Below are 25779 nucleotides of genomic sequence, written 5' to 3' on the forward strand. Positions count from 1 at the left end.
TGTGAGGATTTATCGGGCTGGATAAGAGGAAGGAGGGAAGATTCGCGGTCCGTTCGTTTTTCTGCTGGAGGATTGATTAAGCACAGTGGCGTACCTAGACTCGTCGAGTCCACAGGCTAATTACTTGAAGGGGCTATTTTTTTTAAAGATATTTAATGAAAAACAAATCCAATTATTACGTATACCAAACTTTAAATAAAATTAGACAAACGTACCTGCTATGTTTATTAAAGAAATCTGTTTAAATTAAATGATAGGTATCATATTTTCAAATAAATATTTCATTAATAATACGTACAAGTGTAAATTTTATTCATGTACATATTTATAAAGAAACATTTCTTTAAAAATATCAAACCTATCGTTTAATTCAGACAGATTTCTTTAATAGACAAAGAAGGTACGGATATTTATGAGACTTACTCTATGTCACCCTGTTTCTCAAGGAACAAAAGGAATCGAAGCCACAATAATAAACTAACCAATATACAAAGTTTCAAGAGCTTCTCTACACGCAAACTCGAGGTTGAAGCTTTATTAGTTTCATGATAGATTTTCCCCTGATGAGCAGAAAGGGTCGTAGGATAAGGGAAAATATCTGGACAGAGACGGAGCTAGGAATAATTTTTATGAAAATACATTTTCCCTAGCCTTCTCTATACCCGTTCTTCAGGCCATATACAGCTGCGCGATGGCCTGACGAGATGGATGAGGAACTTTTCTTTCTCTTTCTTTCCGTAATTCTTTATCTAAATGTCTTCTTCTCGCCGTTTACCGTCGAGAGGGACGATCGCCCGTATCATCCCCAGAGGAACGGTGCAGCGCAAGGGCGCAAAGAAGGCTGGTGAGGATCTCGCCGAATTATCGAGATCTCTCTGTGGTCGAGAATGTGTTTCCTTGAGGAATGCAGGAAAACTTGATTCACTGCGAACTCGTGGGAAGGACGACATGTGTTTTAGTCCTTTTGACTCATCGCCGCGGATATTACTGATTGTTCAAATGAGAGGCACTCTGTTTTGTGGAGAAATTTCGAATGGTACTTACAGAGAACCGATAGTCATGGATGAATGTCGCTTTGTCTAGATAGAATATTTTTTCTCGAGTTTGGTAGCTATTGAAGAGTGAAATTGTATACTTTTCTTGCATTTTGATCTGGTAGTTGCTTTGTAACAAATTGCATAATTTATTGCACGGAGCATTCGGTACGTGCTTCTGTAGTTTGTTTTGAAAAGTTTGTATCCGTTTGATATGACTCTGCTTAGCACACGCCCAGTGTTGTACACTATAAGTCCAGACAGGTTTTAACCCTTTGAGTACCAAGGAGCAATGTATATCGCTGTTCGAAACTGTAAGTGCTATAACTCATTAAAAAATCCATTTTACTTTACGAAAATAACGTCAATATCTGACGCACATAGATTTATTCGTGCACTTTGATTTTATCTTAAATACCGTAATGCGTGTAATATGTAACGGGTGAAATATAAAAAGGGTTAATATAAAGGGTTAATATCTCGTTATATATTATATAAAAATTTTCTTATTTATTAATATTTGAGAATTTCTTCCCAATACCAAACACAATCTTCGATATTTTATATTTATTTCATGAGTTTTATTTTTGACATACAATTGGAAACGATTGATGCAATTAGTTTCAAATCAGCCCTGTTTTTAGTGTCCATCGAGGAGACACGCGAAGCAATGGAGCGCAGATTGCGGATGCAAAAGATATGGCGAGAGTTTCGATGTGAACGTAACGCGTTAAGTCACGTTTGCACCGTGCACCTTGTGTAGGACGACAGGAAACGAAGGGGGTCGCAATATTTCCTGCCCGGTGTATTTGTATCCGGTTTCGCGTTGGTTCGACCGCCTCGAACTTCAAGTTTCCGAGGTTTAATTTCGCCTCGACGAAAAGACAAACGATCGGTCATAACTTAATATCCGTCTCATTTCCATACGGCGCGGCGCTGCTATTTATTACGCTTCGGCAACGCCTGCAGACAGCCAATTGCGTGCATCTAAGAATGGTTCGCGGCATGTGATTTATTTCGACCGGCGAATATGACCACGCCGATAAAACGGATCCGCCGAGTGCAGACGCGATCTGCTGAAAATTTGCGATACTTATAGCAATAACAAATTTCCATTCCGAAAAATCGATCTTTCCTTCGCGAACTGCGACTGCCGATCTGCCGGCTTAGAAGGATTGTACCGTTTAATTGCAAAGTGTCACGTTTATTAATATGGAACGTTTAGGCTCCGTTTATTTTTTTCATCAAAGAGTTTAAGAATTTATTAGACATCTTGTCCAACATTCTTGAAACATTGTAGTTTCGCGTCATGATGGTACAAAGTGCTTAAAAGTAATTGCTCTAAAGGTTCATCGAAGAACCCATATATATCCAATGGTTTAATTAATACTCAAGAAGATTTGAGACAGCGACTCGTCCTGATAACACAAAATATCCCTAAACGGAATGGTCTACCTAGTGATAGCCCACAGACTTGAATATCAAACCTGTTAACACGTGTTTGGACAAGAGTCTCTCGACATGCTACAAGACCTGCAATAGCCCAAACAAAGAACCCATGTCTTCGCTGTTACTCGGTTGTCCATCCAGTGGTACAATGGGTAACCAATGCATCCATGTTACTCACTTCCATGACGAATCGCAGTGCAACGTTGTCGCTATCCTCTGTTTGCCTCGACAAAGCAACGCATTCAAATGGTCCCGAGCAATCTCCAACACCGTCGGTATCACGATGTCGAAATCGCAATCTGTGGCTCGTTCCCATGATCGTGTATGTAAACAAGAGGAGAACAGACGTCACGGGAAATCGTCCTCCCTGGGAAAGTGCTCGCCACGCGGAATCGATGAAGTTATTTGTTGCGACATTCTCATCTAGTGCAAAGTTCAACTACCAAGCTTAACGAGGTCGTGGAATACAAGCATCGAAGGACAGGCCGTAGAGTCCATACCCAAACTGCAGTTCTGTCTCCGTCCTCTGTCCCTCCCGTACACTTTCTGACTCTGTGTACTCTCTTGGTCTCGACGCTTTTCCTTTGGGGGTGGGAACATTCCAACGCAACGAGAGAAAATAGCGCGGTAAACCCCTCTGGAACATTCCCCGGCGAAATGAGTGCTCGATGTAATAATCGAAGTTGAAAAATTCGAGCTATTCGACGAATCTCAATCGCGAGTAAGAGATATTCGTCCGTCGTGTACGGACTATCGATTCGAAACTCTTGCTGTCAATGAGTTTCCGTGGATAATCAGCTTTAATTAAAGATCAGATGCAATTAGTTTCTGGATTGTTACTTATTATTGGATTGTTATTTAGGACAGTCTTCGAATGTTTTTGATGGAGCACATTATATTGGAGAGGAAACATGTTCGCGTGTACGGAACATATTCCATTATTTGGAGAGTGGCCATATTCTTGCAGGTTTTCTCTGACTATATTCATTCAATAAAGTTTCCATCATTCAGATTGGTCAGTTTATTACCATAACAAGATTGAGCGATAGTTTCAGTATGTTAGAGTTATTGAAGATTTTTATTTTTAAAGAATTCTACCTGAAGAATAAATTTTATTTTACTTATTTTTATTTAGATTTGCGTGAATGTCCGTTTTAATACATCCCATAAAATGATGCGCACTCTACCTCACAGTCTACCTCACAGTGACGAGATACTAACACTCAAAATTAACACTCATTTCTTTAATCTCAGTTTTCTGTTTGCTTGCTTCGATCGAACGACTTCTACGACTCATGAAACGACCTGACCCGTCATAGACTTCTCTCTTAACAGTGGTAACGAGAATAAAATGTGATGAATGCAGCCCGAAGATGAGACAACGTCCCGAGCGTTCGATGAGTTATTATGGAAAGAAATTTGAAAATGTTTGAAAAATACCTCGAGGGAAATTTTTAGCGTCGGGCGCAGCGAATTCCCTCGCCGAGATAACATTGTGAAATTTGACTTTGGCGTGAAGGTGGAACTCGAGACGGTCCCAATCTTCCTTATCCGCGAGCATCAGGGAACAATGGGTGTCGAAGAACGTTCAATTTTTCATGGCGTCGCCATTCGTATTACAGCTGAGCGCAGCTGGTCGAGCGCGAACTTCCTTTTATGCATACCGCGTTTATGTATACTTTACGTTCGCATACCTTCCCTTGAAAGATGGAAGGGTGGGTGACTGATTTCGAGGCTCGAACAAGTTTCCCTCCTTCGACGTCTTGCTATTCGTACAATTCGAAATCAATTCCGTTAAATTAAAACTAAGATTATCCGCGCCTAGATCTACTCGTCTACCTATATATTTATTTGTGTGAATTAAATTCCACATAAATGTTTCAGCATATCTGTATAAAATAACGCGTTTAACCGCAACGAAATTACACAGCTAAATCGCAGATAGATAAACATCCGTAAAATTCGTAAAATTTCGGACATCGTGCGAAACCGTTGAATTGAAATCAAACGAAGGGCACGCTGAGTCGGTTCTGACGACGTAAATATTCAAAACCGTGTGCTATACATTTTTTTTCCTTTGGTATTCGCGTCGAGAAGGCGAGGTTCTATTTCCTTGGAACTATCGACCGAGAACAAATAATAACATCCATCCGTTTCAGTCATATGGAAAAGGAGAGACGAAAGAGGAAGTAACGGTTGTATCGGGTGGGCCGTCGTCGCGACTTGGATACTTAGTGACCATGGCAACGGATGTCCAACTATTTTTCAGTTTTCCACCCTTCGTCCAGGCTTCCAGCTAACCTCCGACGACGCTTTACTTCGTTCTCGACCTTCGCTCCGGATTTCACCGGACAGGGAACGGTCCTTCCCTCTTTGTGTCCTTTTAAGAAAGCTGCCCAGTTCGAGGTCAAGACACGAGGACCATTTGAGTTACATTGAAACTCGAACACGGGTCTGCTGTCGTTCTGAACAAACGCGCGCTCGCTGTGCACGAGGATTCTTTCACCCTGATGGTCGTAGCGCTAATTGAGCACGCGAGGGCCATTAAGACGTTAGCGGAGATCACTTTATCACCTGCAAATAGCGTACAGTGGAAGTCTTGGACATGATAATAATGGCTTTATTAAAACATGAAAAGAAGAAGTGCATGGGTAGGGTGATGTAAATGATTTTTAAATGAATTTTGTGACTCTTTACATGAAAAGAATTCTGTGTTTTTCATTATTCTCCTTCTCCATATTCAACTATTTTGGAATAAGTTTACAAACCTCTGATGTACAGTAAAAAGAAAAAAGAAACAAAAACATGTCTAAAAACTTAGATGTACTTTAATGTACTCAAAAATACCACTATTGATTATTGAAGCTGTTGTTTATTGAAATTCTGCAAGCCACTATGTCAGACTTCTTCATCGTCTTACAGTGTTTATATTTATTACCCAATCAAGTGAACGCAAATAGCTATACCAATATTGCTGAAGTCACATTTGATGAACAGTTATTGAATTTTAGTCAGTCTCCAAATAACCTGTCAATCATAATCAATCATTGTCAGTCACTCTCAACGTTAGACACACACGTCACTGTTTCTATAAGTTAAACTAATCGTGCCTATGAGTAAAAATGGCTTCAAATATAGCATCAAGTATGTAGAGTACAACGTTCCCCGTCTCTAATATAAGATATGATCTCATACATACAGTGAATAATATCGATGAACTATTAGCGTGTGACACTCGTCTGACTATAATATGCACGTGCAACGTAAATTTAAAAATTCTTCTATATCAGTCACCGCTTGGAAAATTGATATTTCTGCTCTACTGTCCTTAAAAGACTTCTAAAGTCTCGAATAACATCATTTCTAACTATTATTATTCACTGTATAACAGTTATGTTACAAAATTAAGAATGTGAATACCATACTGTGTTATTCAACTGAATCTAGAACAACGTACCTAAATTCAAATTTCACAACAATTTCATTTTCTGCGCGTTTTTTTCGCAGCATTCCAATATTTCTAACTTAATAGCCTTACTTTCCCCCACAGCCACATTCATTCAATTAAAGTGTAAGAAAACTTAAGTTCGAAAGAAACTGTAAATGATTGTAGAAATTCTGTGAAGTATTTCAAGTTTTCTTACGAAATTCGAACTCTTTTCGATTGCAGTAATCGACAACTTTTACCAACTCCTTCCGTCCAGAATTTATTCGCTCTGGAAGGGTTGACACTCAACGAGATGTAGGGTGGTATTGAGTGGTAGATTCAGAGTTATCGACGACAAGGTGAAAAAAAAGGTCTTCAGGACCTGGAAAGAAAGGCGAAGTGGACTTAAACGCGTCGAGAGGGTTGCACGATGGAGGTAAAAAGAAAAGAGCTGGACGTCGATACAAAGTGCTGTTTAGGCTACCATCTCTCTCGCTACTTTCATTTTCTACACCCCTTAGACCACTCTGCCTCGCTTTTCGAGTTCTTAATCGGTCCTTCACGAATGCCGTTGCTTCGAGGTTTAGATTGATCCTTTCAGCGAAAGTTCGATCCACTCGTGCCGATTACTTGCCGCATTTTTCTCTCTTCTTAACCTTTTCTTGATAGAATTTACTTTGGTTAATTTTTGTATCATTTTATATATATATATACGTATACAGTATATTTAAAATATAAAATTTTAATATAATATTAAACGAAATTCAGAAGTTCAAATTTTCCTGGTCGGAACATAGCAAAAATGTCGTCCAATAATACTGTGCGAACATACTCGTTTCCGCTTAAGAAAACAATGAATAATTTCTCTTATGTCTTTGAACTAAAATCGATGAATACGTTCCCCGGAGAACAAAGTATTGATTCCTCACATAATGACGTCCCAACGTTCTTACAGCTTTTTCAATTTCCTCGCATCTACCTCCGCGTCGATTTCACGAACGAAATTAATTTTCGAAGTAACTTCCTCTATTGAACACCATATTAAAATTAAATGAAACAACGGTTCTGGATTTTATGACGTACCAGAGGTAATGTTTGACGAACTGTATTTCAGAAATTAATTTCAACTAATATCAGTAATTAAAAACCCGATCAGTTTCCATTAAGCACGGACATCTCACGTGCTTTCAAGTCATCAAGGAAAAATGGCTTTGCTCGATATATCACTGAAAATTGCCTGCTGGACTAATGATAAATATTTTCAAATGGAGTAAGTGAAACATATATTTGGTAGATGATTATATTTTCTATCTCGCACGAGGACTCGAAATAACGTAGAACTCTTATTAAGATACATGAGGGGACAGCGTGGGTGTTGCTGCGATAATAATGAACACAAATGCTTGTCAGAAGTTAGATTAAAAACTGCATTATGCACACTGTCGGGGGATGATTTCACGATACGTTTTCTCGGTTCTTCGTGTCGTTCCACCCTACACATACCGTGGCCGAGTTTTTCTAGAATCAAATACTAAGTCATTACATATTAATAAGTGCGGAAATTAGGTTTTACAAGCAATGTATCGTATATTCATTATACTTGATATTCTTGAAATAATTAAAATTCCTCACAACAAGAATTTCATTGCTTTTTGAATTCTTACAGGGTATATTACAGAAATCCTCTATGAATGTACATATTGCTCGTGAAATCTAATTTCCTCGTTTACTCGTACGTAATTACTTAGCATTAGATTCTGAAAGCACCGAGTCATTCAATTATTTTTCTCATTAGACGTAAATGCAACCACCGAGATTCACACACTCTCTCTCTCAAGGGCGAGATGGTTTCTCGACCGTAAAAAATGTCGACCTTGCCCTGCGCGATTTTTTTCATCCATTTTCGCGCCACGAGAGCGGAATATAACCACGACCCTCCAATTTGCATTTTTCTCCCGTCCTTTCTTTCTCGTCGCGGACGCCCGCGCTGCCACAGTCACGGTGACAAAGGATCCTCCTAAGTGGACGGGACGAACGGAATAAAGGTGTCTTCAAGATGATCCTCCATTTAGACGTAACGTCGTAGATAAATCACCCGCGGACAACCGTGATCCATCGACGTCACGGTCGAACGTTGTATCCGTTTACCCAGCTTTAGAATAATAACAGCAGTCTACTGGATAAACCGAATTATTTTCCTTGTAACTCGAAACGTAGATGAGCAGAGGGATCGGAATTGTTGGATTGGAAATCGAACAGGTGTTTACATTTCTTCAACTGCTTTATCAATTCAGATGGGAGAGACGAGCAAAATTTTCATCAAGATACAAGGTTCAAAGTACAAAGTGAAAATAGAAACAAGATGAGTGGAAATTAATATTTGAATTATTTTAATGAAATATTGCACAATGAATAACACAATTTTACTATTCAAGTACCTGTAAAATTCATTGTCACTGAAATATTGATAAATCCTTTGAAGTACTTTTATCTAGTATCATAAAGACTGCAGCATACTCAAATTTGCAATAAATCTGAGATGATGCTCCATTTAGTATCTGATTGGAAATTGCATATTGCATAATTGCAATTGATGTGGAAATTGCATGGTAACTGTAGTAGAATAAATCTTCGCTATGATATGTATAACATGCTCGTTTAAACCTTAAAAAAATGGCCTGTTTTAATTCCACTAAAGGTATACTGAGAAAAAATAGAATCTACGACTTTTAGTTTGCTTCGAGTAATTCTGATTGAATTCGAGGTAAATAAAGTAGTGGAACTCACAGGAACGTTAGACAACAAATAAATGAAGTCGTGAAACCAGCTTGTGGATCCGTCTCTGGCAATCTCCGTGATGGCTGAGGCACTTTATCGATGACCTCGGTATCTAGAGCAGGATTCGCTTCCCTGGGTTCCTTTTCTCGTATTCTGATGTCGATCAATTCAGAAATCGCGACGCGTAGCACATTACAGAGACATTGCGAAGGGAACTCAAGAATAACAGAGAAAGAGAACTCATCAATTTGCGCGCGTGTCGCTGATTTTAATCTTTATCTAAAATGTCTCCACTAGTATCAAACAATAGAAAATGGTTTTAAAACGTACGTCAAATAAAACTAGTAAAATGAAATGACCTTCTGTACGTTTGTATTTCTGTACATTATTTTTGTCTGAAAAAAGAAACTGGCACACTCTCGCGTATTGTCCAGAGTATTTCATTTATATGATCCTCCTTTTTGTTTTCATTGTAAGCGTTTACTCTCTAAACATTGCACTATTATGAAAAGAATATTAATTTTAAGAATATAACATACATGTGTTATATCGAACCATACTTGAACAAAGGAACCTGATTTGGTATAAATATATTGTATAACCGTCCAGGGAGCGTCTGATAATTATACCATATTAAAAATCGTCAAAAATTGAAACTATACACAGGCTCACTCTACGCTGGACAAAGCGGCAGAGATTCGCATTAAGCGCGAAAGTGGCTCGGAAATAAAGGTAGTCGCGCGGTCAGAGTACATCGTAATGTCATTGTAGAGCAGTTAACTCGATTGCGAGACGATAAGTAGCATGACTAAACGCGTATCCGTCGGATTTTCGAAACCGTGTACGGTTACGAGTTGAATCCCGGCAACCACCGAACAGAATCCGTGTGCGCGTGTAGTCGACTAGCACTATGAATTTCATCCGGGCAATCCTACATATTTACGTACCGCCGCGAGATCCTCCCCGGAATCCTTCTCTGTTGCGCCCGCCCAACCCCTCCGTTATCCCTTTCCATCGCGGAAAATTGCAGTATCGTTACTGACAAACTTTCCACTGTATTTACACGCGTGCATGTTGTTTCGCGCAAGGCGATTTCGCTGGTACATCGTTAAAGTCGTTCGTTGGGATCTAAAAACGAACCGCGTTACTCGTTCTTCCACTGAGGATGATCGCCTTATTTCGTTGCACGAGGTGAACGATCAAATTATCACTTGTTTGAGGTTTGTGAAGAGGATTGGAGCTGGAAAATGTACTTTCTATCGCGAAAAATGTCGATGTTGTATTGAATAGTATTCAACTGGGTTTTTAAAACTTCTGCAATTTATAAAATGTTAATAGAAATCGAGCTGGAAGTGTGCAGTTTTTGGACTACTTTATTAATTGAGATGAATGGAAAGAAGGAAAGAAGAAAGAAAGATGAATGGAATATTGTTTATTTCTAGCTATTTTATAAGTAGAAAATTTTTTAAAAGTAGCTTAGTTTTCTGCATTTCTGAAAATTCTGATTTACTTAAGAACCCCAAAATTTTGTTTCATTTTTATTAGTGAGGTTGCATAGTAATCAGTTGAGAAAACTATCCTCAGAGTTCTCCAGTTTCCACTAAAAGAGAGTATGTACGAAATTGTAAATCAAACTTGACGTATCTCTAAGTACAAAATCGTATTACTTTGTACGACAAGAAGACAGCTTACGATATGGAAGATTGCTATATAGAGGCATCGTAGACTTCTTAGGATATTTGTCTGTGTATTTTATGCACGAGTTTCTGAGGCTTCAATGGTTATCGATAACGATTGATGCGTTCTCCTTGAGGATCCTATTAGGTAGAAGATCCTAGTCGATTGTTGCCTATCCTTTGTTTCAGGATGTCCTTTGAAATTCCAGACGCTTGTAACGCTTAGAAAAGGATGATTCAATTTAAAAAAAAAAACTAGATACATGATCGAAAGGGAATAGTTTCGAGTATTCCAAATTTTTAGTTTAAATGAGATTTTCAAATCTTTCCTCAATTAACTCTTTCAAGTCAGGTGGGTTAAAAACTATCACACATTTTGCTTAGCTTTATTATTTTATTTAAAGTTCTTCATTCATGTGGCGATACTGTGAACTAATGCGAAAAGTACAATAATTGGAATCAGAAATTTGTAAAAGTCAAAACGCGTTAGCAAGTTGTTGACACTGTTTTTCTGTGCAGCTTGAATTTTCTTTTTCTTTTATACTCTCACACTGTTCTAAACTTATTTGGCGTTTAAATGAAGTTTGAATAGATAGTTGAGTGATTGAATATCCTCTTATCACAATGGACAACGAATGAAAGTAACATATATCAATTTATTTGACTAAACACTGAGACATTTGTTCATTTTGAACTATTGGGTTGTTCAAAAAGTTCGTATCAATTTTTAAAAGAAGTTCAAAAGCACATATGAATTTTGATATGGAAGATAATCTTCCATATCGTAATTGATATATATATTGAACTTCTCTTAAAAATTGATACGAACTTTTTGAACAACCCAATAGTTCAACCCTATATATATATATATATATATATATTTATTAATTAAATAACATAGGTACCATTTTGTTCCTCAACCTTTCCACTTTTTAAGAAATGTGTGCATGTTATTTCCCTTCAACCATTTCGATACATTCAGATCTGTACCACCTACCAAAAATCGACATGGACTTTCCAGAGAACCGAATATTTCATTCTGCAATTGAAATTTGTCTTTTTAACCAACGAGTAACGAGTAGACAGGTATTTATCTTTCATCCCTCGTTCAAAAGTTTTATTTAGATAAGATTTTGCCCGTCTCTGCGCGACAGCATCGTAAACCTCGGCCCCGGAGGAATCCCAACACGCGTTGACATATCTCCTGGAACGAGATACCTCTGGAGAGCTCTCGCGAACGTTAAGCACCGCTTAATTAGAAGAACTATTAAGGAATCTCGTTTCTCGACTCGCGGGACGAATCGTGATCGCGATAAAAATGCTTAATGTTTCGGCGGCGCATAAATTACCGTTACGTTGTTAACATACTCGAAAGCGTTTTCTCGTCTACATCGCGGATAGGTTCGTTCCACGTTAATTTATCTACGCCCGCGAGAGAATTAATTAGTTGCGTATAGCGGGGTATCCTTGCAATGTAATATGTTGTCGAGTACCCGGCTCGAAATCGATGTCAGTATTATGTTGTATACGATCCATGATGATACTCGATCATGTTAACAACGTCTGCTTCCTCTGTTTCAGGTAAGGATCAAAATTCCGCCAGTAATAACGCGGGTGAGTGTTCATCTAACAATTTAACATTACTATCGCATGAGCACATTTTACATTGGTAATATTAATTATTGCAATAAGTGTTCTTTTCCTTGCATTTGTGTGTTTCTTTTAATGCTAATTCACAGGTGAGGCCATCGATACTTCATTTCGTGCCTTTCATCATCTTTCTCATTCTCGGATGAGTTGTAAGCCAAAATGCTTGAGATTATTCTTCAAACATTTTTCATTCGTTGTACATCATTCGCAAAATTTCAGAAGTCATCATAAATGAGTGCATTTGGTATACATCGAATTTAAGAAAGATAGAGGATTGCACTATCGAACTCCTAATTAAATTAACTATTACTTAGAACTATAATTAATTTAAAAAAAATGGTACTACTTGTGTTGTAAGCCAAAAATCTATTCTTTAAACATTTGTTATTAGTTGTACACACTTTACATCATTCAATAAGTCATCATAATTTACTGAATTTCATGTCCATCACGTTTGACAAAGATAGTGCAACCCCCTACTGAACACCTAATTAAATTAACTATTACTCAAAACTACAATTACTATTAAATCAATTGATACTACCCGTAAATCAAACCCAATCTCTCTCCACCTCCGCAAAAACAGAAAATAGAACCCACGACCGTCCATCGACAACCATAAATTCATTCTCAGCATCGCGACAAAACTCGTTCGAACTACGAACGATTCAAGATATTGGATTTCCAGGGAGAAGAATAATTCGTATTGTCGGAATTACCGCGATACTCTAATCACGTTCGTCAGAACGATGAAAATAAACAACGGGTGGAAATCCCAGCGGTTTGATTTGTTATTTATTACGATCGTAACTCCAGCCATGACGATTCGCGAGAGGAATTTCCCCGTTACGGGCACGGAAACTGGTTCAGGGGACGATAAGGAGAATCTATTCAAACCTGCTTCTCCTTTTTTCGTGTCTCGCGACTGCAATTTCACCCCGAAGATTTCCGTGCACCCGGGGACAAAAGGATACGGGGGCAGAGGAAGATTTACGTACATCGCGGCGCAAGGGCGGCTGGGGGTGGAGTGGGGGAGGGGGAGGGGGGCGGGAGTGAAAGAAGAGGTATTCCTTCGAAAAGCCCATTTTCAGTAATGCGTGAAGGCGGGTTTCCGTGGCGCGGGGAAGAATAGATCGAGATTGCGAGATCTACCGGGATAAGGACGACAAATTGCAGAAACAATTCAGCTGATCAGCTATCAAAGGAAGCAAGAATGCACCATCCGAATCGATGGTGCATCGAGTAATTTCACTCGCGATATATGACTGCTGATAATTTCTTGTTCCACTTAGTCTTTGAACCTATAGTGAGTTATGTGCTCGATGATAAATGAGAAACGTATCTCTTGCAGTCGAATCGAGCATTTTTCTTGTGTCAGTAGAACGTTCTTCACTCTTTTATTTCGGTCATTCTTACATCTGCGTATTTTTGAGAAAAGATCTGAAAAAAGTTTTGGAAAAGAACTGGAAAGAAACCTTCTGGAAAAAAAATTCTGTTGCTTGATGATGATAAATAAAAATAAAGATAATGCTCATTTACACGGTGCAAATGTAATTTTCTAAATAAGAATATGTTCGTTTGATTAGTGAAAGGAAACATTATATGAGAATGCAATTAGAAATCTATCGGAGAATTGTTTTCTTTATTCAAATGTTACACCGAATAAATGGAAACCGTCGGAGTAAATTAGGAAATGAAAAATACGTACGTATTATCTTTAATGGAACTTGGTTTAAGAGAATATTACGCAGTTCTTGGAGGGTTAGGGGTTTAAGTAACCGTCCATTACCTCATGGCAGACATTACATTTATATATTGTTAAAATTTCAGTGTCCAGATATGTTTACTTAATACATACATAATGTATATACCTGCACAATACCTGGATATCGCAAACGTGCTGGTGTCAATAATCTTTAAAAATGCATTTATTAGATACACTTCCACCACGTGAGTACAGAATATACACATTAATAAAAACAAAAATGCATTCATGAAAAATAAATATTACCATATAATATTTTATGAAATACATTCAACATATGATTGTATATTATTTGCACGTTGTCATACGTTCGAAATACATGAAATTTGCAAGCTGATTACGATATATTATTAATTCAGTGAAGCCTAGATTGCTAAAATAATATACCACGAGACCTCTGCCTTCTGGGGGGGCGTTACCACCCACGTAAGAAAACGCTGTCTTATCCTTTCCCATTTCTTCGGCTAATACACGTCGAAGGCGGTTATAGGTCGTGGCCTGGGTCCTCCGTGGTACCTGTAGGATTACCAGCGTGCAGCCTAATCAGCCAGATTGCCTGCAATTTGCCGACCTTATCTCGCTACATCCCGCAGCTCTTCTCTATTCGCCCGCCTCCACGAACGACGATCGTTCGCGAACTGACTCGCGCCTCCCCCTATTTTCTCCTTTCTTTGAAATTCTTTTCGCAGCGTTGCCCTATCGAGACAGGCGATCGACTAAATTTAGGATTACATCCGTTACAACAAAAAACGCGGAAATACCGAGTTTCACCGTACGGTTCTCGTGAATACACCGGAATCAAGCTTGGGAGAGGATGGTGAACGAATATGGTTAATTTTTGTTGGAATATTTACTATAATTCAATTTTTTAATTTACCTATAAATTCCTAGAGCTTAATTGCGTAGTAAATTAGTAATTAATACTAATTGTTGGTGTAATTATAGTCCTCAGAACACATTGATCACATTGCTTGACAGTGCCGACTCTTCGAAAGTCAAAGAGTCAAATCGTTACAGCAACTCTGTAAACTTAAATTATATTTACCCGTAAATATGTCTGTTTTGATTGCTAAGCCGGCATGTGTTCTGTCCTTCTTGAAGAACTGTCATTTTAATGTATAATCTCACACATGTCAAGAAATACTAGTTCTGCAAATATATTGCTAACCCTTTCAGACCTGAATTATTTTTTTTTCTCGTACGAATATAATTTAATTTTCAGGGTTAACTTGGACAAAAATTAGTACGGACAAAATAAAAAATAATCCTAATCGCGTAGTTTTCGATGAAAATTGGTCATTCTCACTACACTAAACGATAGTTTCGATAATTTTTAAATATTGTGTCCTCAATTGTAGACACCAGGTCTGAAATGGTTAACAACGTGTAAAGCGAACAAATCTCTCTTTTGAGATTCGAAAGCTTCGATAAAAAAAAAGAAATCGTTATCTGTTGCAAAAGATCGACGAAAACCATAGAAAAACTTGCTGCACGCTGCATTAGCGATAGAATTAGGAGAATTTTAACAACAATTCATGCAGTCGATTGCATTTTCATCGTCCAATTACTTTAGAACTCTTTCGTATTCGTTCGGTGAAACAGGGGATCCAGCAAGGGTGAAATTGAACGAACAGAATCAGATTTTTTTGTTCCTCCTGGACCAGGATCCACGGGAGATTTCGTCGAGATTGAAGTACACTTAAATTCCTCTCGCAAAACTAACCTCCCCAACTCTCTCTCTCTCTCTAAAATCCTTCTCGTCTTCCTTCATTTACATGTATCGCCAGCATAAAACGTTACTTATCTCGAATTTCGTCTTCGTACCGTCTTCAGCAGTCTTATCTCTCTCTCCACTACGGGGAAACTAGAGTTGCTGTTTACGCCTAGGTCGTTAATCGAAATTGTTAGCTATGGCGGGAAATCCTGCCCATTCAGCTCGCGCGCTACTCACTGAGAACATTTGTAGATAAATCGCGCGTTTGAATGAGTCGCAGGACGCAATTGTGCTTTGGTTGCCCCGAGTAATTATGTAAACAGTAGATAGACTATTTCTCTTCCCTCTGAGTTACGTTTACTATGTTTTTATTGCCTGAATTTATTACTGTAAGCTGACTCCTTACTTCTTTTTTTCCCTTGCTTTCTTCACAATAAAACTCGAGGTCGAAACTCTGAAAAACAAATTAAACGAATGCTCCCAGCGGAGTATTTCTTGGCATCAAATTAAGCTGATATCCCAAAAGGAAACACGAAAACTCTTTTCAATTCATTCTACGACCACCTCCGCGAATTTTATAATCACTTTTGTCACCGCTCAAGACTCGCGTTAGTCCCGAGAAAATTCACCTGTCCAAAAGAAATTAAATTCGGAAGTCCTCTCTCCCGTAAAACGAACCTTGGGGGATGAAAAAAAATAGAGTCATTTCACCGTTTCGATTTATTTCGCAACTGAGAATTGCTTTCATTCTGGTTATACCGCGATTTCCTTTCACGTTCAGCTCGAGCCCGCGAATGGGAAAGGCGTCGCATTATAAATAATTTAAATGGATCGCCACGAAGAAAAATGGGAAAGGAAACCCGACTAAATTGGCCCCTCTCGACCGTGTTTCGACCTACCATCCCGTAGACAGAATATCCTGGCTCAAAACCTTGCCCGTCGTCGTGGTTCCGACGTGTTTATTTATTTGTCGAACGATTTGTTCCACAGCTCCACGGAATTCGAAACTCTGGCAAATTTTGTCGCGCGTCGATTTCAGCTGCATGCGTCCCCCCCCCCCCCTCACTGCCGCCGTGCCGTCTCTGTCGGCTCTTTCCGATTTATTATCGAGTGCCACTTCCAGCTCGCGATCTGGACTCGACACTCACGAAATGATGGTCTCGAGCCTTTAACGCTGCGCGAAACGGGAACAAATCGACCGGATTCCCCGTTATTATCAACCAGCGCGTCACTTTGTTCGATGAATTTTGAAATCTCTGTGTCTAGAAAATCTAATAGGGATGTAGAACGAGTGACTTAATTATTTGAGTATTAGTTGTTTTATAACTTTATTTATTTATATTTATATTTATGTATACTTTGGATTAAAACTTATTTTAGGTAAGAAATGGCGTTGTCGGCATTAAACAAAAAAAAAAGAGGTTTAACATGAAATTTGCAAAGAGAAACCGAGTTTCGTTCAATTGTATGGAAAGCATCATCCACGATGCGTTGTCGGCGTTATATCCACAATCTTGTTATATTAAAGGTACGCAATTAGCAAAAAATAATAACGCATAACATAAAATTATCTAAATTATAAACGCTACCGTTAATCGGTATTGCCGATGACGACTCAACGTCGTCATCCGAATTATAGCGATCATGCATGATCCGTAGAATGATTGTGCCATACGCAGTCATTCTGGCACACATACATAAATACACAATTTACACACTCATATGCATGCATGTATTCTTTAATTTTAAATATATTTTACGAGGTTCTTGACCGCAAGGTCTTTTTTCCTCGGGGTTTACCCCCAAATATTGTTGTTTTCTTATTTACTAATATGTTTATTTGTATTTTATTATCTGAATCACGGAACTCAAGAAATAACTTCAGTTCCGACGCTACAAATGGTATTAATGATATAAATGAACATTAAATTTTTCTTAAATAGATGTTTTAATCGAATGCATATTTTTGTTAGAGTTCTTAATAGATATCTATCCAAAAATTCAGTAAAAACATACACAGTTTCATTCAAACAAAGCTGGTACATTCACACCTAAAACAAGAACAAAATGATATATTTCTTCCAATTTTTATTTGCGAAAGTAAGCATCGCTATGAACAAACTGTAAATATGACAAAGTTTCGTCATCTTTTATTATTCAATTTCATTCCAAAATGTAATTAAAAAGTAACTAAACTGTACAATAATTCAGCAGCACAACTTTATTATATTAGAGGTTCGCGATTCCTCGAGGCGACTTAACGACTAAATCATCACGCTAATAAAGAACTAGGCGAAGCCAAGGCTCCGCTTATATCCTGGTGGATATAATTGGTATTACGGTTAGGTATAATCTTCCACTAAGTCGACTACAATTTTTCGTCTCGTGGTCTTCGACCAAAACGATTCTACAAGCAACGAAGAAGCACGAGCATGGAATCCATAAGCGAAAGTGGTAATGGAATTTCGGAACAAGTAGAATCGGTTGCGGCAGGGAGACACGTGGAACTGGAAATGCCGTGGAATGAAGAGAGACAGTTAGACGCCACGGCGAGGGAAAGAGGAAGAAGACATCGTCAACTCGACCACGTCCACCGAGGGATTATCGTGGGTGACAAAGGGATTTGAAAGAGGCGGCACGGAATTGGATTCTGGGGGAAACGGGAGAGGGCCCTCGAAAGCCGCTTTGTGTCTCTGGTACAATAATTATTTGCTAAATTGTCGCAAAATTGCGAGATATCGAGTGACTTTTGATGACGGATATTTATTCGAGTGCCCCAATGGAAACCGACCATCGTGCCTTCAGATATTATTCAGGCTAGAGTGAATTAGTCTCAGATCATTTCCACCTTCTATTCTTAGATTGTGGAGATACTATGCATTATTTATTATACAAGAAGAAAAAGAACTAAATACTAAACTTGGCCATTTTCACACGCTCGCGCTCTCGCCGAAATCTAATTCTCTCTCTCTCTCTCGCTCTCGCTCACCGTCCCATTCGCTCCGGTTTTGACGCGCGTTTTCGAATTCTATAACACTATTTTCTTTTTTTTAAATTTTGTTCTTGTTCCGAAATTGTTTTTGGCACTCAAAGGTAGGGTTCGTTCGCTCCATAAATACAAAGGCTAAATTATTTCATTTTTTATATTAAATTATTTCATATTTGAACTTTTCAGTATGTGCAAGATCGTTGTTCTATAGAAAATTTAAAATACTACAAGGATGATTAAAATAATGTAAAAACAGAAAATTAACCCTCTATGGGCCGAATATTTGTTCTGCAAAGAACTTGCGAGGCATTTACTTTGATATTTCAGGTAGATGGTGCTGCTAATCGTCATCAATATTGTTATTGGTTATCAGAGATATTTTATAATTAATACGTATTCGTACACTTCTGAAAAAAAAAAACTAAAATTATTTGGGAAAATGTTGATATATTAGCGTGTGACCTGAGAGTTCATAGGGGGTTAATAAATGTACCATATTCGAAATAAAATTTAGTGTAGACGTATAATTACAACGAGATGTAAACTCACAACAAAGTAGAATTATGTGGATTTATTAAATGAAAATACTATCTATAGAAATCGTTACATTAAATGAAAAGAAAAATTGTCCATACAAAATCGCATTCCTATCATGCTAAAACTTGCAATTTTCCGTTTTTTAATTACATACTTCGATCCAAACGAATTACATCCAGCTGCTTTTCGCCCTTACTGTTATTTTTGTTCGGTTCTACCTTCACCCCTTGTCGTCCTCATCCCCCGCCCCCTATGGGAGGTGGTTTCTGTCGCCGTTTGTAGCGCAGCGTGCAGGGTACGTATGGCAAAATGTCTGCGTGCAGTTTTTCCATTTTTCTCTTCCGTTTTGCTTTTTTTTTCGACGGTCGCGGTTTAATTAGAAGCTGAGAAATTAAAACAAACGAACGCACGGCGGTTCTATGGCGCGCTCCGGCTAGCCATTGTTGTTCCTCCATTCGCCACGAGTGCAAGCATCCTCGTCGTTGCGAAGAACCTTCGAGCCTCCAACTCTCCATCGTTGGCCAGTCGTTTTCGCGACTTACTTTTTGGTAAAATTAACAGTTTGTTGCGCCGTCGCGATGAAATCCAATTTTCGGATCGGTATATCTGTCCCTCTATTTGACCCTATGCCTTTCAACCTTCTTTCTCGCTTAAAAAATAATTGAACACAGGTGGGAGAGAGGAATTAACGGGAAAAGGAGATATTTGGATATGGATATCCTTGAGATGTGTAATTACCCTCGCCTTTCAAGGGAGAAATCAATATTTGGGAATTTCTTCGATGGAAACTATGGAAAATAGAAAGTTTAAATTGAATATACGAATGTTTGTAATGTGAAGTATGATTTGTAAAATTTGTATTAAAGAATGTTGCAATGGTCCGTTCAGTGTGTCGAGTGTCTACATAAATAACTATGACCCAACGATATAAATTATTGAATTAGTAAAATTAGTAAAATGATAAATTAGTATAAATAATAAATATAAATTATTATTATCGACACATTTCACCGTTTAATTCGACAGCAATCGCAACATTTACATTAGCCACGTATCGCCACGAAAAGTGACCAAATCCCAGCATTGTTTTCGATTATAAAGGCGCTGTTTCCCCCTAGTCGTAGACTTTAACAACACGTTAAAAATGTTACGACACATGTAACATTGCGTTGGAAATTTCCCTCGAGCAGGAATGCCACGGTTCTTCTTCTCCCTCCGTGGCGGAGGTATTTTCAATTTTTCCATTCCGGCCTCGTAAACGTCATAGCGTGCCACGGTTACTGTATCACGGCAACGATCGTTCCCCCTTCGGTAGCTTCTGCCTGGGTCGCAGATACACCGAAAATGCAAGCGCGCCTGAGAATAAAAGAGAAAAAAAGCACGCAGAATGCACGTCGAGAGTGGTAACAACGCGCGAACGGGGCTGGAACAAATGTGACTTTCAATAAGCGGCGTCGCTCTGAAACGGACGTCGGGGGCATCCCCGTTACCGGAAGTCCTCTGCAGGGACGTCCCTAGGCCACTCGGGCGGTTGGGTGCCATCTCTAATTCGCTCCTTTTCCGCCAGAAATAATTTAAGAAATGATTTAATGATAAATCGTAACTACAGTGGATATAGAAAGTAATCGTGGACCGATCAATTTCCAAAAAAAATTTCCAAAAAACTATGTGAAATTGTAATTTATTAACTTTTTTTTTTAGAAACAATGATATTCTACATATTCTTGGAAATCTCTAGAATAGATACAGTACGAAAAGATTAGTTATTTTGTATAAGTTAGAAATCAACAAGAAAAAACAATAAATCGATAGAAATACAGAAGCAATAAGTATTCGTACAAGTGTTAAATTTTTAAAATTTCATTTAAAAAAAAAACATTAATTTATAAATAATTACTGCAACTCTTCTAGGCATTAAATTAACTATCATAAATGTCGATGTTATTCGGGGTAGGATCTTATCATTCCTTTATTAGAGCATGTTTTAAGCCTTTTTTACTGAAAATGTAATGTTTTTTAATTCCCAAGAAGCAAACTGATGTGCTTATGTTACAAATTCTACTGTAAATTGTTCGTCATAAGAACCGTGCGAATACTTATTGCTTCTATATTTCTACCAATTTTTCATATTTTCTTGTTAATTTCGCAAATTCTATAAACTAGTAATTGTTGTTTGATCTATATTTTAGAGACTGATTGATTATAAAAAAAAGGAGTTAATAAACTACAATTACACAAAAGTTTTTTGGGAAATTGATCGATGTACGAATACACCGATGTACGAATACATTCTACACCCACTGTATGTTCAATAATTACTTTTCTTAAGAATAATTGATTACTATTAATGACTGGTTCGTTTCGTGGCCTTTATCACGCGTATATATTGAACAATAAAACGATAATTTTTATTCAGATTTTTTAAATAAAATAGTTGTACCAAAAAATATTGGACATGTCGTTTTTAAGTATGGTTAGACATAAAGTAAAAAACCAAGTATTTTTATTTTCTACGTGACATGTCCTATAAGAATATTTTATAAAGGTAATCAATACCTTGCGAGGTGGAGATCGAGTTATACATAAATATATGAACATTAGAATAATTAGACAATCGAAAAATAGAATTTAATAGGTCATTAACTTCTATATTTATGTTTTATTTCAAATTGTCAAGAAAATCGATCTCTATATAACAATAATAATCTGTTTTTGAGGTTTTGTGACATATACAACTTTTCTACAAAAATTCGAAAAAGAGTTCTAAATAAATCTCGCAGGAAATAAAATACCAAACGAAGAAATTCAATAATCTTCTTCTGTATCTTCTTCGATAAACTCTTCGTTAATCTTCAGAAAAGTATCGTAACGTTAATTTTTATTTGCGAGCCCCGTTGGTAAATTTGTGGATGCGCCATTGGTCGCCTGGGTCGAATTCTCTCGTCGTTATACGATTCGCGACACGAAGAAAAAGTCTGTGATATAAGAGGTCGTATCGCGCACAGAAAGGGGATGAGAATCGGCCAGCGTTGCGGGGTTTGCGCGTACGGCAAGCGCATCGATCGAATTATCGAGTGGTACGTTACGGATATATGCAGATTCGCTGGGAACGATCGCCGCTCTCGGAATTAATGCCGGTTGGACAAATGTTACGCGGTTTTTCCGCTGAATTATCGTACCCACGGGCGCAGCGAAACGTTTCGTCCCGTCGCGGTGGACATACACCGACGCTCAAATGTTCCGAGCGCACTTCCATCTCTGTAGAGATGAAGATTTTAAATAAACAGAAATTAGATCACCCCACAAATTCAAGACTCCATAGCAATAACGTAACCAATGTTCTTTTGTTAAATAAATCGTAAATTAGATTGAACGGGTTCGAACAGTGTTTTTATTACACGATTTTTCCATTGTGAATGCAATGCAACAAATTTTATAACCGATGAGTATGTCGATATATTGAAAAACTACCATGCTACATTATACATAATGTATGTAAAAATATTCGATGCAAATTTGGAGTCGATCGGACGAGTAGCTTCTGAGATTTCTTAGCAGCAACCTGAGGAAATGCTATTTCGAGAGGAATCTCGTGTTACGTCTTCTTCCAGTATTTTACGATACAAAATTTACTTGATATACTTCAGCACGCACATATCTGTGTTTTAAAATTTGAATTTACGACATCAAACATTTTCTTATATTAAAAATTCTCAACGATTGTTCTGCATATATAACAATACAAATACTGAATATAATATAAATTACCATATTGCACATAACATGGATTAATAAAATTCAGTTGATATTTGCTTGAGCAATTATAGCATTCACATTAGGCATTCCATATATCAAGCTCACAGTAAAATACAGAATTAAATAAACTCTACAGACAATATAAAAATTACGTCATCCAATTTTTACACGATTGAATATAATCAACGTTACTTCGCTTCTTCGAAGAAGATTCGCTAGGATGAAATGCCCAAATTTAACTAGAAACACAATCTTCGTCTCAAATTGTATTTATGTAATCCCCAACGAATGTGCAGAGATGATATTTTCAGTAATACTTCTTTACCAAAAAAGACTCGTTCATTCTGAAGATCAATCTCGCAGACGAGATCTGACATCTGGTGTACAACGAACATGTGCGCGTAGAAGTATCGTGCATGGACAATGTATTCGCGTATAAGAAAACACGGCTATTTGTACGCGATGGAACTCGGTGGATACACGTGCTAGGTTTTCGTGCACTTATTCTACTATCGGATTTATATTTTACGTATGTAGATGGATAGAGACGTATGCGGCGCAGCGCCCCGGGAAATCTATGCGTTCTTGTCAAAGTTTTGTACGTTCGTGTTGTTTTTGTGTATACGTGGGTCCAAGAGGTGTGTTCCTTTTTGCATACATACCGGGTAAGACCATTGAAAACGGACGCGTGTGTCTTGTTGTAACGGTACGCGATTCGGGGACCAAATGAAGAGATATTAATTTGCATAGGTTACCATATGAATTTCCATGCATGTAAATTTAAAATAAACAAGCGAAAATAATACCTATTTGTATGGATTGTGATGCAAATTTTCTTTTACGTGAGGTAATAATATTTAACAAACGAGTATGTAGTCATCATCAGAATTCTTAACTAATATAAGAGGAGCCTAGGTAAATACATATTGTTTGTTAAAGATAAAAGAATATAAAAGAATGTAGGAATATCATATGCATAATAATGTTTGCGTCCATCAATATGTAAATGTTTAATACTTGAATATAAGAATTCCTTCCGAGTCAAACGATTAATTTATTCATACTATTTAATTCATATATATCCCTTTAACGCACTAACAATCATATATATTCCATCTAAGTAGACGTATGTAATAAAAATAATTTCTGCTAATTGTAAGTGTACAGACAGTCGCGCAAATATTTGTTTCAACAATGTTTTAACAATTAACATAGCGAAGCTAGGAAACATTTTTCGTTTCACAAAATTATTCTTACCACGTCAATATATATTTCGAAAAATTCTTCTTTTTACAGAATTTTATTACCTTCATAACGAAATCGGGGAAATACTTGCTCCGTTTGAGTCTTACGACCCTGTATATAAATACATCGACCGTTCGTACAGGGGTGACAGGCAGAGGGAGGGGTTTTAGAATGTTATCTTTCTGTCACGAGATGTTATCCCTGAAAAATCTTGGCCCCGCGATAGTCGCTTGTTCCCGCAGGGATTTCACCTGTACAGACGGTTGAAATTCCGAAGAACAATTCGGAAAAACGTATGTAGGTATCTCCCAAGCGATCTGCAATACGTGAATGATCGAAAAGGTTAATAAAAAAGTAAAGTAGGAAATAATCTATGTGCGCAATTGTCCAAACTTGAATTAATTTCAGCAGAATATTTCTGTGGACGTGTTTGATTGCATCTCTTAAAATTAATCTGGACCGTATATTTCGCGTGATATATTAATATTGATTAGCGATATTTTATCATAAGTAAATAGAAATAACCTCAACAACACAAATATGAGCGGAATGTTTACAATATAAATGTGGTTATTGACGTTTGCCATTAATAAAGGAAAACATACGTGTTATTGAATTTCAATATGTTCCATTATTACTGGAGACGTGTATAACCGTGCAAAATGAATACAGATAATAAAGAAAGAGGGGTACGTTAAACCGATAACATGAATTATTGTGCTGTCCTTCATTTGCGTATTTTTTACATGTGCATATACAGTGTTTTCTTTCCGCTACCAATTGGAGTTGTCTGTAGCTCATACATGTCTTTTCAGTTGCAATTGCAGTTACTTCAAGCTCATGTCTGTCTTTGTAGTTCCAATTCCAGTTCATTCCACTTCATATTTCTCTTTCCATTTGCAATTGGAGTTTTTTCTGATTTATGTTTGTCTTTCCAGATGCAATTTCAGTTACTTCAACCTCGTGTCTGTCTTTTTAGTTGCAATTGCAATTCATTCTAGTTCATATCTCTCCTTCCACTTGTAATTGGAGTTGAGTGTAGCTCATGCATGTCTTTCCAGTTGCAATTGCAGTTAATTCTAATTTATGTCTGTCTTTCCAGTCGCAATTTCAGTTAATTCTAGCTCATATCTGTCTTTCTAGTTACAATCGCAATTAATTATAGCTTATCCCTGTTTTTCCACTATCAAATGAAGTTAATTGAAACTGAAATCTGTCTTTTCAATTTCAACTGAAGCTCTAATATACACCAGAATAGTATTCCTTAGATTGTTGTTTATAGTAGCCCACTATACCGAAGGTAGGACTGGGAATAATGTCTTCGAAGTTCTCGATGTCCGTGTCCGACTTGGCCTCGTTGTTTTCCTGTCATCCGTCTTTGTCTCTTCGACCTGTTCTCATGCATTGATATCGCGTTGATATCTTGCTTTCCGTTCCTATTTCTCGTAATCTCTATCCACCCTGTCGACCCTCTTCTCCGTTAATCGCAATGTTCTCGGTTTCGTGTTTCCACGGTGGACGAAGACGGCAACGAGGACACCGAAGTGCACTGGCGTTTGGTACGCCTGGCAGTAATACCAACGGTTGGCGGTTACATCGCGTCTGGAATTACCGGAACATACCCCTGTCCTCCGATGTTCGAGTTTTCTCTGCGTTAGCGTGATTTCCGTCGGCACGTGGAAGAAAGTTTCGCTGAAAGCCATAGTGAACAATACTATCCAGCAGCATGTATACTTCTAATCCGCGCAATGGTATTCGT

General features: G+C 37.8%; 1 protein-coding gene across 3 annotated transcripts in view; it reads left to right on the forward strand.

Moving 5' to 3' along the window:
• LOC128872383 (agrin-like) overlaps positions 1 to 25779 on the forward strand; it is a 543175-nt gene that overhangs the window by 195699 nt on the left and 321697 nt on the right. For all 3 annotated transcript variants that reach the window (XM_054115012.1, XM_054115013.1, XM_054115014.1), the window contains exon 4: positions 11946 to 11978. In XM_054115012.1, coding sequence (XP_053970987.1) covers positions 11946 to 11978 — 33 coding nt within the window. The remainder of the gene's footprint in view (positions 1 to 11945; positions 11979 to 25779) is intronic.

This window comes from Hylaeus volcanicus, chromosome 2 (assembly GCF_026283585.1).
Source record: "Hylaeus volcanicus isolate JK05 chromosome 2, UHH_iyHylVolc1.0_haploid, whole genome shotgun sequence".
NCBI lineage: Eukaryota > Metazoa > Arthropoda > Insecta > Hymenoptera > Colletidae > Hylaeus > Hylaeus volcanicus.